Source organism: Chelonoidis abingdonii, chromosome 9, assembly GCF_003597395.2.
Source record: "Chelonoidis abingdonii isolate Lonesome George chromosome 9, CheloAbing_2.0, whole genome shotgun sequence".
NCBI classification, from domain to species: Eukaryota; Metazoa; Chordata; order Testudines; family Testudinidae; genus Chelonoidis; species Chelonoidis abingdonii.
Window position 1 is genome coordinate 46,673,872 of NC_133777.1, and position 13,263 is coordinate 46,687,134.

Genomic DNA, 13,263 nt, shown 5'->3' on the forward strand with positions numbered 1-13,263 from the left:
ATTTCCGAGCTAGTGCTGGTAAAGAAACAAATAATGTACTAGAACTAAAGGACTAAAAAGATCTAAGTTTCCATCCCCGTTCGGAAACTGGCTGGAAGCCAAGAGCATGGGAACTGCCTTAAATATTTAGGGCAGATTGTCCCCTGTCCTGGTTACTCCACATACGGGATTGGAAGCTTGGTGACTTTTGACACCCAGGTTACCCCATTGAACCTACTGATCCAGATCTACCATGGCATCCAAGGTGGATTAGCTCTAGCACTTGAGTGCTACTGCAACCTGCTTCCCATGCCAGGCTGTGAGGTCGAGATGTCAACATGTTCCTTCACTCTTGGCCCTGCAGCCATAGGGAGGAGGTTGGGGCCATCATGCTCAATTACTGGGGGTGGGAGGAGCTGTCTCGTGGCAGTTCCACTGGCTGACTTACAGTGAGACAGGTGTGGATGGGTAGTGAGGAGAGCCACATCTAGCTCTCCTAGGCTGGCATGGACAGCATCATGGTAGGGTGAGTGCAGGATGGGAAATCGCTGGGGCACTGAGGGAACCTTGAGAGTCAGGGGAGAATGTCAAGGCTGAGTTTACCGTCATGATCCTACCATGCATGCAGTGTTTGCAGTGCCGCATGCCACTGCCACACAACCAGTTGCTGTCTGTGTCAGGGCACCTCCACTTCCAGGCTGTTTGCCCTTCCTCTAGCACATGTGGGGTCACCCCATGGTTGTCAACGAAGCCTCAGACCCACTGACCGGGAAAGGAGGCTGAAGAGAGGATTCTGTGTTTTTTCCCCTGGGTGTTTGACTGGTGTCAATCATGTGTCTTACATAAACAGTGCGTCAACTCGGTTGTGGGGCTGATAAGAGGAGGTTTTTTCCATGGCCGTTATCTTGTTTAGGGTGAGACTGGATTTATTTTAGCTTTGCGACGGATGTGTTGATCTGATGTAATAATTCCAGCTCCACTCGGGAATGGTGCTCAGAGAGAATGGAGCGCTGCAGATGCTGACACCCCCAGCACAGCTCTCTGACTCTGTTCCTTTCTCTTATCACTCGATATTACACAGTAACCTTGCCAGGCACGTCCTGTGCGGTGATGAGAGAGGGCCTGACAGGTTTGGTTTAGTAACAGCACAGAACTGAACCACTGGCTCTGACTGTTCCTGGGGTGTGTGTGTGTATCTGGATTTTGACTGCTGTGCAGTTGCTGGTGATTGCCAAGATTAATTTGTCATCAACCTATTGGTTCATAGATCTTAAGATCATAGAGAGTTGGACTGGGACCTAGGTTCTATACCTGGCTCTGAGACTGGCTTGCTGAGTGACCTTGGGCTCTTCATGACCCTGTGCCTCAGTTTACTAATCTGTAAAATGGGGGTCCTGATACTGTCCTCCTTTGAGAATAGCTGGGTATTATTATAAGGGACGATTCTGATCACTTCGTCCTTGGAGTAGTGATGTGAACTCCTGTTTTCTGATGAGCTGAAGGAGGTACCTGCCCAATCAGTCTAGCTGTGGCATTTTTAATAGGCCCATTGTCATAGAACGCAGGTACAAACTGCTACATCTTAATCACATTTCCCACCCACTGGCCAGGCACCTTCTGCCAAATGCCGTCTGGTCACACGGGAGCTCTGCTGCCTGCAGCCCCCTTCATATACTCATGCTGTAATTCTTTTCTGCTCCATTTAGTGCATTTGCAGATGCTCCTTGGAGTGGGGCTGGCTCTTCTGTGCTTCTGCCTTCTCCTGGGCTGTGCCGTGTGCTGGCGTCGAAACGAGAGGCGCAACCAGAGCAACAAGAAAGAGGAGGCACCGACCAACACTCTGGTGGAGCTGGGGCCTGCTCTGCCTTCCCAGACCACCACCATGCCCATCCAGCAACAGTACGTGGAGCTAGAGGGAGAGGTGCTGGAATGTGCAGGGAATGACTCGCTGGGTTCTCCTGGAGCTGGCAGCCCACCACGGAGCATGTTGCGTGGGAGAGCCTCTTTACCCAGCATCCCTTTCTCCCAGAAGCATGGCCTGTTCTCCAAGACAGAGCCGGGCTGGCAGCGCCGGTCCACCATCTTTGGGGAGACTGACAAGAGCAGCCTGGTGACTCGTCCTGTTCTGGGAGCCAGCATCAGCCAGTCATCTACCATGCCAGGGAGCCTCTCCAGCGCCAGCCCCAAGCAGCGGCCCCAACTCCACTTCATCCTGTTCTACTCCCAGCCTGAGGCCACGCTCACTGTGACGGTGATCAGCGTGTCCCACCTGCCCAAGGGCTTTCGAAGCAGCCGGGACTCCTATGTCAAAGTGTACCTGCTCCCCAAGTTCATCGAGCCCCAGCGCACAGCTGTGCGCAGGAAGACCCTCAACCCTGAGTTCCGAGAGCAGTTCCAGTTCGGCCGCTACCACCTGGAGGAGCTGAGGGGCTTCACCCTGCGCTTCGCTGTCTATGTGAAGGAGTTTCACAGCTTCAGGGACTCCTTTATTGGGGAAGTGATGTTCCCGTGTGCCCAGGTTACTTGGAACACCGAGGCGGCCTTCAGCTATACCCGGGAGCTGTCAACCACCAAAACCAAACTCAAAAAGGTCAGGACTGGGTCACTGAACTAATAGTACCCCGTGGGGATAGTGTTGGCTGAGGTCCCCAGGGCCCCCGAGACTTAAAGATCCACCCATACGGATGCAAGGGGAGGACTTTTTCATTATAGAACCTCTGTGTCATTCAGTGGAATTCCCCTCACAGGGCAAGTGAGGGCTGGGTATATCACCACTTCCCTCTGCTAGATGGGATACCAGACCACCTCATGTCTGATCATGCATCCTGTAAGGGCCGCAGGTCCAAAAAGATCCTCCTTTAGCTCAAGATGAAGCAAAGTCAGCCTTAGCTGGAAGGAGAGCAGCTGGGTGGGAGGGCATATGTGATGGGGGTAAGTGGGTGGGAAATCCTTTGGCTGTGGTAAGAACGTGAAGGACTTTCCATCCTGAAGCTCCTGGATGGCCTGACCTTTGTTTCTGTCTCAGTGGCTGCTAGGTGCCCTGGAAGCTGGAGGGAGGAGGTGAGATCGGTGGGTGTTTCATTGTCTCCTGCTGTCCATGTTGTTTCAGTGTCTCAGTGCTCAGGACATGAGCTACGGAGCTGCGTGCTCCCAGTCTACGTCCCTGGGCCAGCTCTTCATTCTCCTCCAGTACCAGGTTCTGGCCAATCGTATCAAAGTGCTGGTCCGCAAGGCAGAGAACCTGGGCCGGCTCACCCGCATGCCAGGGACACCAGGTAGGGAGGTGCAGAGGGAACCCCTCCAACAAGGCTGAGGGGCAGACCAGGTTCAATAGGCCTCGGCAGCAGGAAGGACTTCAGTGGCACCGGTAATAGTATTCCTGTCGTAGAACGTACAGCTGTGTCATTTGAAAGTCCCCAGGATCTGCTATGGCACATGTGCCTCTTAGTCACAAACCCCTTGGACCATGGAGTCTGGGCATCTCTGCTATAGGCCCTATCAGCCCCCTACCCAATGGCCGGTACAGCACTCAATTAACCCTATGAGGGGCATGCCCATGGTCACATCCCTGGGAGCATGATTAGAATGAAGATATTTTCAGGACAGGGAAAATGTGGGCTAAAGAGAGGGATCCAGAATGGGGGGGATCACAGTTGTGCAATTTCCAATTTCCGTCGCAGAGGTGACACATGGGGGCGGGGGGGCATGAGGGGACACGTGTCTCCCTATTTACTCCTTGGCTTGTACTGGGCACGCTCAGTAACACTGCTGAAGCCGACTGCCCTCCCTCTTCCCCTTATTGGCAGGCACGGGTCCTCTCTGCCCTTTGTTCTAACCCTTCTTTGCGTCCCACTTTCCCAAGCCCAGCAGTGGCAGATCCCGTCGCCTTCCTGGGAGCAGGGGTAGAAGGGCTGTGACTCCTCTAGCCAGGCCAATGCTGTAGGCTGCTAGGGAAGAGAGTAGCTGGCTCAGACGCCTTCTCTTGTTTAAATGACCTTCCAAGCCCCAGGGCCCTCTGACCAGCATTATAGGAGTGTCCAGTGCTTCAAAGCTCTCTCCATTCTATCCTGGTAGCTCCCCAGGGCCTGACGCAGAGCTTCTGGGAGACAGGACTCACCTATTCAGCTGCCCCTAACTTACTCCCTTATGAGCCTTGCTGAGTCCAAGCAAACCTGTGTCAGTTCACAGCAGATTCCGTGTGCTGTTGCCAGTCTCCTTATTCTCCTATTCCATTCCCAGACCACTACGTTGTCATTCACTTTTACTATGACGGGCTAGTCATGGACACGAAGGAGACCAAGTCCATCGCCGGTTACAACCCCGTGTGGAACACGCCCTTCCTCTTCAACGTCCCTGCAGGAGACATCCAGGAGCAGCAGCTGTGCCTGGAGTTCACTGTCATGCAGGTTGGAGGGACAGGAGTGGGAATGGGAACCTGTGCGCATCAGATGGTGTGTTGCATGCTGCAGGGCATAAGCAGGGGAGCAGTATTTATCAGTGCAGGCACCAATTCCTTCCAGAGCAGGCAGATGACAGTGGAACATTTGCAGGGGCAGGCTGGTAAGCAGGTGGTGACATATGCAAGGAGGTTTGTTGGAGCCAGGTGGTTTGATGCTCAGGGGCATTGGTACCAGTAGGCACTCAGCGCCTTGGGGAAGTGTTTTTACTATGGGAAGGTTGGCTCCTATAATATATGGAGATATACCTACCTATCTCCTAGAACTGGAAAGGACCCTGAAAGGTCATTAAGTCCAGCCCCCTGCCTTCACTAGCAGGACCAAGTACTGAGTTTGCTCCAGATCCCTAAGTGGGGCCCACAAGGATTGAACTCACAAGCCTGGGTTTAGCAGGACAGTGCTCAAACCACTGAGCTATCCCTCTTTGAGCTAGCTATCTGTCCCTCCTCAGTGGAATATTAAGGGGTTTGTCAAGGCAGCTGGCACTTGTAGGGGGTTGGCACATGGTGGCATTTGGAAGGGGCTATGGGGGGTGTTGGCACAGTTGATATTGGCGGAGGAGGTGCTGGGACTTGTTGCTTTCAAGGGGTTGTCGGAATGGGACGGCATTTCCAGGGGAGGAACTGTTCGCTGAGCCTTCTGGCTGCTTCTCCCATTGACTCCTCCCTGCCTCATGCTGTCTTTCCCCTTCCTCCCCACAGGCTCGTCTCTATACGCGCAGCTGCACCCTGGGCCGAGTGCTGATTGGACCCCACGCCCCAGAGGCAGGGCTGCTCCACTGGAAGGAGATGTGCTGCCGAGGGCACGTGGAATCCGCGCGGTGGCACGTGATTCAGCCGGATGTTTTCAGTCTCTCCCCTTGACGTTCCCTATGGTCAGTCGGCTCATTGGAGCTGGTCAGTCGGAGCAGGATGTGGAAGTCAGTGCTGATGCCTGAGCGGCTGATTCCCGCTAGCTGTGCGGCTAGGTTGAAGAACTGCAGTCGTGTCAGGAGTATTGTCTCCTACGTGGTGTGAGTTTGCTCTGTGCTGCCCTGGATGGCCCTGAGGCCACCACAAGGGGGAGCAGCAAGGAACTTGAAGCCAAGCCAGAGACTTTCCTTGTTAAGTATCTTAGACAGAGAGCATGTGTCTGCAATTAAAGGGAAAGAACCCCGCCGTCAGCTCCTGGCTGCTGCTGGGACATTGGCCCAGGGAAGGGAGGACTGGCAGCAGCAGTGAAAGGAGGGCAGGAGATGGGCACAGGAACATGAGATGTGGAAAGGAGCAGAGGGAAGTGGGAGCATGGAGAGGAGAGGAAAGAGCATGGACAGATGGAAGGAGGAAGCTTCATGTGTTCCAGACTTGCTCAGGAGGATTCCAGGCTGGCACGTCAACAAAGTGAGTTGTCCCCAATCCCCAAACCAAGACAGTAACCAGTGATCAAATTTAAGACAGCCTTGGAGGTCCTGACTCACATCCAGCCTGAGGATAACCAGGTGCAACACCGTTGACTTCACTGTAGTTATGATGACCACTTAACCCCATGCTTGATGCTCTTGTGAAGTCAGTAGAATTACACCTGCTTTGGGCTGGTGTGGCCCCTGCTGCATTTTTGTGAATTCTGCTCAGCATAACATGAACGATCAGTGCTGCAGTCAGAACAACCTCCAGTCTGTTCCAGTCCACTCGCAGGGAACAGCCCGATCACACATGGATGAAATGTCAGCCTTGATTCCTAGATCTCTGTGTAAGAAAGCCCAAGCTAGCTGTACTGTGTAGAGCACTGATCTGTGGGGTCCCTGTGAAGGAGGAATCCATGTGCCTTGAGCATGGGCAAGGAAGAGGTCACAGAAGGGCTGGAAGGCCATTTTCCCTATCCCCAGCTGTCAAGGTTCCTTCCCCACTCTGAACTTTAGGGTACAGATGTGGGGACCTGCATGAACACTTCTAAGCTTAATTACTAGCTTAGATCTGGTACCACTGCCACCATCCAGAATTTCAGTGTCTGGATCACTCCCTGTCCCCCCAAAACCTTCCCCTCCCTGGGTAGCCCCAACCCCCTTTGGATTCTAAAAAACAAGGAAAAAATCAACAGACTATTAAGAAAAGGCTTTAAATTAAAGAAAGAAAGATAAAAGAAAACCCTCTGGGGCCAGAGTTAGCTAACCAGCTACTCTCATAGAACAACAGATTCCAAAACACAGAAGGAGTGTTCCCCCGGGCACAGAACTTAGTTAAACAAAAAAAATACCAATACCCAATTTTCCCAATTTGATTCTACCTCTGTTTGCATAAGACAGGTTACAAAGAAATAAACATAAACCTATTTATTCCTTTCTAAAACTTACTACTCTGATAAGAGGCTGGTTCCTTGATCTTTTTCACTCCAGCTGAAACTGAAACTCTAAACAAAGGAAAAACTTCCCTCCTTCCTTTTTAAAACATCTTGTTCCCCCATTGGTTCCTCTGGTCAGGTGTTAGCTAGGCTAGGTGAACTTTTTAACCCTTTACAGGTAGAAGAGGCATTAACCCGTAACCATCTATTTATGACACCAGCTTCCTGCATAAAATACCAGATTCCATCCCATTCTCCCACCTCATTGTTTTATAATGGAGTGTCGAACTGTTGCACGTCTCACCTTGGACCCACCTTGGGATGCATCCCTCTGGTGCATAATACTCCCTGCTTTACTTGGACCTACAGTTCTGGAGTTCAGAGCTGCTGCTGCAGGAGCAGGGCTACAAGGTGAAAAAAGGAAGATTGCAGGGATGAGGTCCAGCAGGTGGATCCAGGAGAGCCCAGCTTCCTGCGATTCCGCTGATGTCACTGAACCTTCGGAGGGATTCCCTTGTTAAGCCATGGTCCCCCTTCCAGCACAACACTGAGGTAATGCTGGCAGTGCCGGCTTGGCATAGAGCAGCCGCAGCTTGCTGGCCTGTTACTGCCAATGCAGTCATAGTTTTATGCCTATTCCAATGGCCAGCCCATCACCCCAACATCTCTTCATTCAGATCCTCTTATCAAATCTGCAACCATAGCAGTCAGTTACTTAACACCGTCCCCAGTCAATGAAAATACACCCCCACCCCCAGGGTAATAGGTAAGGTAATAGCCTGGAAATTTTATTTTTAAAACACAGCAGCTTTCCATAGAGGCTAGGTGGTCTCCCAAGATGCCAGACAGGAAGTGAGCCATCACTATAGTGCAGGGCCCAGGCCTGCAGCCCCACATCTGGTTGCTGGCTCAGACCTTTGTGTTTTCCATCCACTTTCTCCCCTTTAAACAAATAAAAGGAATTTGTTCTGAAAGTGTATTGCTGCCTCCGTGATGTCATTCCTGCCATGCGACTGTACTGATGTCAGAAAATATTAATGGGGTTTCCTTGGGCTTTGGTTATTAAACTCCCAAGTCTTGCTAGTGAATGGTGCCGTTAAATAATCTGGATTGTTGGTTGTGTTGGGGGAGGTATATGTACATGGACTGTAGGTGTGTATGTACACACAGAGGAGTGGCCGTTGTGTTGTTGCATCTCTGCTCTCTCCTAACTGGATTTAGAACTTGTGTGTCATAGGCTCTCTATTATTATGAGTCACCTTTAACTCCTGTGGTCTATGCTGTGGCGTGGGAGTTCCAGCCCTGCCATCACTGCAGGTCCAAACGGCCATGGTTCATGGGCCGGTGGAGACGGTGTTCTTGTGCCACATCTGGCCTGCCTGAGACAGGCCCACATTGGCAACCTTGTGAGAAGGGCAGAATGCGAAGATATTGAAGCTGAGGCACAAGGTGTTTCATTTCCTTCCAATTGCTGTTGCTTTTACACTGAAGGGGCCGAGATGCAGCGGCGACGGGTGGCAGGATAAACCCCTAACAGCGAACGAATCAAAGGGCACTAACTGTGAGATGTTGAGCTGCGGTGTGTCCCCATCTGGAAAAGGAAGCCAACTTGCCTCTCCTCATACACCAAACACTGGGGAGCCTACCTGCACCCTTTGCACAGCAATGGGCTGAACCAGAACCTGGCTCTGATCCCTAGACCTAGAACTCCAGCCTGAAAGGCTCCCTTGCTATTAGCCTCTCGGCCATCTTCCAGCCAGCCTTGATGCCCAGCCTCCCATCCCTGGGGGTGCAGCAGAAGAACAGTCTGAGGCAGCAGAGCACATTCCAGTCCTTTATGGAAGACAGACACATTATCCACACAGGAAGCAGAATAGTGAGAGTGGGGATTCGCTCCCACCCCAGAAATCAGCCGCAGGGATAGCGATCGGCGCCCGATGCCAAGGGGTTTTCACAGCAAGCACAGGGCAGCATGGAGAGCTGGGGGAGAGGATCAAGGCCTGCTTCAGAGGGCATCAGGCCTTCACAAAAATCAAATCCATCTGTGACTATGCTGACAATCCTTAGCTGCCCACCACTGAACCCCAGTTCCCTGGGAAACCCAAACTCTGCCAGTGAGGCACCTGCCCCCTCCACCAACTCTTCCAGCTCTTTGCAAGGGCTGTGGCAGCACAGCGGTGAGCAGTAAGGGAGATCTGGCTTACAGTGCAAAAGGTCGGCCCATCCAGTGGTCATTGCCTGATGACTCTGAAGGCAGGGCTGCTAGGGACGAGGGAACTGGAGGCAGTGAGCTACGAGGGCCTGCTCTGCTGTCTGTTCCTCAATGGAGCAGCTGAGCAGTGCAGCTGGTGTAGCTTGGGGTACTCTATCTATGGCCTCCTTTCCCTCAGGAGGCTGAGCTTCCAGGGAAGGAGAAGCAGCTCTCTATCTCAGGGGGAACAGAAGAGGCCCAGCCTATGTAGACGATCACCTAAAGCTCTGGGCTGGGGCCTGGTTGCGCTCTGCTCCTCTGGCACCAAGGCACTTCCTAACTTCAGGGTAAAGCTCGGCTCGGCTATGCAGGAGGCAGAGCTGTCTTGGGGGCCAGCCTCAGACTGTGGGATGAACCCAAGGACCATCACAATCCTCCCTACCTCGTGGTCTAGGTGCCAGGCGCACCCCTCTGACCGTCCCTTCCCCATATAAACACAGAGCAGGGGTATGTTTCCCAGCACTCCACTGCACAGTTCTGTCCCTGAGGAGAAGACGAGCAAAAGCAAGAACTACGTGTGGCAAAAGTGAGTCAAATCCCTTAATGCATGAGCGGTAGGTGCTCAGATGCTTGGGCAAGGAGGGCAGGGGAAGAACCTGTAGCATACATCAAACCATTTGCTGCTCACAGACCACACTGGTGGCTCCCTACTCCAGGAGGCCCAGGTGCGCGGGGCGAGGCATCGAGGACTGTTGGACTTAGTTGCCTGGCTAGTGCAAGAACAGCCCCTCCCGGTAATGCCCCCAATCTGAATTCCAACCCAAGGGGTCAGGAGACCACCTTTCCCCACTGCCAGGGGGAAACAGCCAGTTCCAAGAGAACATGCTATGTTCATTCATTTACCAGCCAGACTCTACGGCGAACAGCTCAGAGGACAAGGAGAGGGCACAGAGCAGATCATTCAAAGCCACGTGTACCCAGCCATGCAGGATTCATAGATTCCAAGGCCAGAAGGGACCCGTTGTGATCATCTAGTCTGACCTCAACGGACAGGGTGCTTCAGCTGCCACAGCTCTCCCCTGGGGGCTCTGGGCTCACTCTGAATTTAAAGGGAGAGCCCAGTCGTTGTGCCCGGAAGGGTCTCGGCGAGAGCAGCACTGCCCCCTTGGGAGTATATGAGGACTCCTGGCTTCCAGGCTGACTCCGGGGGCTCACTGGGGAGGAGCGGGCCTCGGGGGAGGATTTGCCAGATGCTGAGGTCGAGGCTGGGAGGGGCAGTGTGGAAGGGGGAGGCAGCTTTCCAGTCACAGAATCAGCAGGGAGATTGCTCAGCGGAGGCGCTGGCAGTTCTGACCCTGCCTGGGACCTGTGGGACTGGCTGCCACTGCTTTCAGAACTAAAGCAACGCAGCTCATCTCCTGCCTCGGGCAGCACCACCTGCTTGGCTAGGTACAGAGCCGCTCTGCTGTGCAGGGAGCAGAGGGAGGAAGCATGGGGATCACCGCCAGTCAGAGGTCCAGAGCCATCGCTCCGCTGGCTCAGCCCCATCTCCAGCTCTTGTTGGCTGGAGAGCCTAGAAACCAGCAGGTCTGAGTCGCTCCTTTCCAGTCGCTGCTGCTGGAGGCTGCGGATGTCCTGGATTTGCTGCTGAAACCGCAGTTTCGCTGTCAAGAGAAGAAGAAGGAGATTGTTACTGGGCATCAGATGATCAATTCCACCACAAAGCTCTCGGTGGCAGTTCCTTTCAACAGCCTCAGTAGGGAGTGCTAGATCACTGGGACTAACTCCTGCTGCAATTCTGCTGACGTCATGGGATGGGGTTCTCTCAAGGATGGACTGTGTTCCCCCAATGGAACACCATGAATGGTCAAGCAGGCCTCCCAATCACCTTTTCCAATCAAAGAGCCGGAAAGGGAGTGGGGAACTCAATGGAATTATAAAGCAAACCAGTTACAGCTGCCAAAGGTGAGGTTGAAATTGCAGAGTACGCGTTAAGCTGCAGAACTCACTGCTGCAGGATGTTACCAAGGCAAAGGGCTGGGTAAATGCTGAAATCTAGTCTATAAAATAACAGCAGCTGGGGTCACGTACATTAGGGTAAAAATATCAAAACTATTCATGTCCCAGCTCAAACGTGCCTTCTCGTCACAGCATGATATTGCACTTGTGTTGTGTACCCTGAAGGCTGCCCTGCTTTCCTCTGATGCATCCAGAAACTATATGCAGGATCCCAGACATGGAGGATCATTGGATTGTTCAGAGACATGGTGATTCCTAACATAGGCTTCAATCTAGAGAGAGACTGTCCCTCTTCATGGAGGCGTTGGGGCCCAGATCCTCAAGGGTATTTAGGCTCCTAACTCTCATGGATTTCAATGGGAGTTAGGCCTTTAAACATCTTTCAGGATCTGGTCCTGAGCAACCTCAATTCCCATTAGAACCAGGTGAGATTAAGAGCACTCTGCATCTCCCAGGATCAGGCCCTAGACTGCAGAAAGGCCTTGAGCTCTCACCTTTTAAATGAGCAGCCTACCTCGGTCTCTGCTGGCCCAGCACCCCATTCCCGCTGCCCTGCAGTACAGCTGCAAGCAGCAGGCTGGTACCATTAAGAACAGCCTATGCCGTGGCAATGCCACCATCCTACCTTTCATCAGGTGTTCGTTCTTTTGCTGCAGTCCCTGGATTTCAGAGGCCATGGCAGAAATCTGGAAACAACACAGAGCGGCTAGGTTAGAAACCCTGTGGCAGGTACATTGCCTGGGTAACCCCTTGCACATGTACATATTTTAATGGGAGGCCATGAAAATGGCAGATTCCTTAAGAGGCAGACAGAAAATCCGACGCAGAGGGATAAAGGTGTGGAGTAGGATGCACAGAGCATGATGAGCTCTTGCAGCACATGGGCCTGGGGATCCTTCCATAATGGTGGATGGCAGAGGAGGAGTTTGCGCTGATGCTCAAACTGATTCCCAGCCTCTGGCCAGCTTGATCCTGCCTCTACAGCTCCCCACTCTGTACCGAGCTTGCCCTTGAGCTGTGGTGCGTTCCCTGGGGCAGGGCAGGCCCATACCATTTCCGTTTTCTCTTGCAGTTGCAGCCTGAGGCTCTGCGCTTCTTCAGTGCTGGTGGAGAAGCCCAGATCTCCTGGCACAGGCTGCTGCTTTTCTTTCAGCTCCTGCGGAGGTTTCCCGTGTGGCTTGATGGCTCCTCTTGCATTCTGCAGAAACCACATGAGACCAAAGACGATAGTGGGTTCATGGCAGATACCAGGAGTACCTGTTGGGTTCGTGGCTCGTACCTGAAAGCCCTTCAGAGTCAACCGACTCCCACATTCACAGTTGCTGTCTGTGTCCCAACACCCACAAACCAGCACCAGCCTTACTGCAGTCGCCTGGGTGTGAAGATGGGCTGCATGGAGCTGGACTAATGCGAGGCAGGGACGGGGCAGGCAGTTCTTACCACTTGAGAGTTCTTCACCCATTGCTCCACTGAGCACTCGTCCTTCTGGTCTCTTGACAGCTTTCTGTTCCCTGACTGCAGCTGCTGCCTCTGTCTGAACAAGCCCTTGAGCTGTTGGAGCAACAGAGAGTGAATTTCAGGGGCTCTATCAGCCCTCACTGGCATCAGCCTAAATCCCCAGGTGCAAGAGGCTCTGGACAGTAACTAAGAAGCCTGTTGTACTTTCCATCCATTCTGGGTCCTTGGGATACCCCCGCACTTTCCCAAGCTGCTCGTAGCTACCCCTGCCTTCCTGTGCCTTGCTCCAGCTAGCTGGGACACTCCATCCATCCCAGTCATCTCAAATACCCATGCAGCTTCAGTCAGGGCTTTTGGCTACCTCCCCTCCATGCCCACATGTTCACGCAGCCACATGCCAGAACCCACGCTCATACAGCTGCTCTGACAGCAGAATCCTGCCTGTGATGGCTCCCTGGCCCTGGAGACCACCTGCCCGCTTCAGAGAAGTGTAAAAACTATGATGAGGCAGAGAGCCTGAGGCAGAGAGCCTGAGACAAAGCTGAATGCATGGCTTGTTACCTGCTCGGTCACCAACTGATGCTGCTGTTCCAGGGTTTGGCTCTTTTCCTGGGGGCTCCTTGTGACTTGGCCGGTTGCGCACCGACTCAGCCCCTGCAGAGAAACAGACCCACGTGGGCAGGGTGGAGTGATGAATGGACTCAGATCTCTCGCTCTGTTCTATTTCAGTTCCATCTCCTTGCCCCAGTGGGCATAGGAGGTAAAAAAGACACCTTGGAGACTGTCTGGGGAAGTGGAACTATTGATCTACAGTGCAGGGATTCTGAATGGATGAGTGATCGG

The 13,263-nt window shown here is 53.0% G+C and overlaps 3 protein-coding genes across 3 annotated transcripts in view; 1 reads left to right on the plus strand and 2 right to left on the minus strand.

The window, feature by feature from the left end:
* The first annotated feature begins 3,081 nt into the window (after positions 1–3,081).
* LOC116836299 (synaptotagmin-5-like) lies at positions 3,082–6,296 on the plus strand. The gene is made up of 3 exons (XM_032799839.2): positions 3,082–3,254; positions 4,219–4,385; positions 5,138–6,296. Exons 1-3 carry the CDS (start codon positions 3,107–3,109, stop codon positions 5,297–5,299), a joined length of 477 nt encoding a protein of 158 aa, XP_032655730.1. The 5' UTR covers positions 3,082–3,106; the 3' UTR covers positions 5,300–6,296.
* A 2,295-nt stretch (positions 6,297–8,591) lies between these two features.
* LOC116836272 (uncharacterized) lies at positions 8,592–13,245 on the minus strand. Its single transcript, XM_032799802.2, has 5 exons — positions 12,982–13,245; positions 12,403–12,513; positions 12,014–12,160; positions 11,588–11,648; positions 8,592–10,607 (listed from the first exon to the last, which is right to left on the minus strand). The coding sequence occupies exons 3-5, from the start codon at positions 12,014–12,016 to the stop codon at positions 10,003–10,005; spliced, it is 669 nt and encodes a 222-aa protein (XP_032655693.1). The 5' UTR covers positions 12,017–12,160; positions 12,403–12,513; positions 12,982–13,245; the 3' UTR covers positions 8,592–10,002.
* The window catches only part of LOC116836244 (uncharacterized), a 36,337-nt gene continuing 35,440 nt past the window's right edge, over positions 12,367–13,263 (minus strand). Inside the window, exons 25-26 of the mRNA XM_075069085.1 lie at positions 12,982–13,074; positions 12,367–12,513 (exon numbers count right to left, since the gene is read on the minus strand). Of these exons, the coding sequence (XP_074925186.1) occupies positions 12,367–12,513; positions 12,982–13,074 (240 nt within the window). The remainder of the gene's footprint in view (positions 12,514–12,981; positions 13,075–13,263) is intronic.

What these genes read in the sequence shown, in the direction of transcription:
- LOC116836299 (XM_032799839.2), top strand. Translation starts at nt 3,107, where the DNA reads ATGAGCTACGGAGCTGCGTGCTCCCAGTCTACGTCCCTGGGCCAGCTC. An exon ending in CCGCATGCCAGGGACACCAG is followed by an intron (nt 3,255 to 4,218) that starts GTAGGGAGGTGC and finishes TTCCATTCCCAG; the next exon opens with ACCACTACGTTGTCATTCAC. An exon ending in TGGAGTTCACTGTCATGCAG is followed by an intron (nt 4,386 to 5,137) that starts GTTGGAGGGACA and finishes TCCTCCCCACAG; the next exon opens with GCTCGTCTCTATACGCGCAG.
- LOC116836272 (XM_032799802.2), bottom strand. An exon ending in GAACGAACACCTGATGAAAG is followed by an intron (nt 10,608 to 11,587) that starts GTAGGATGGTGG and finishes TTCTCTTGACAG; the next exon opens with CGAAACTGCGGTTTCAGCAG.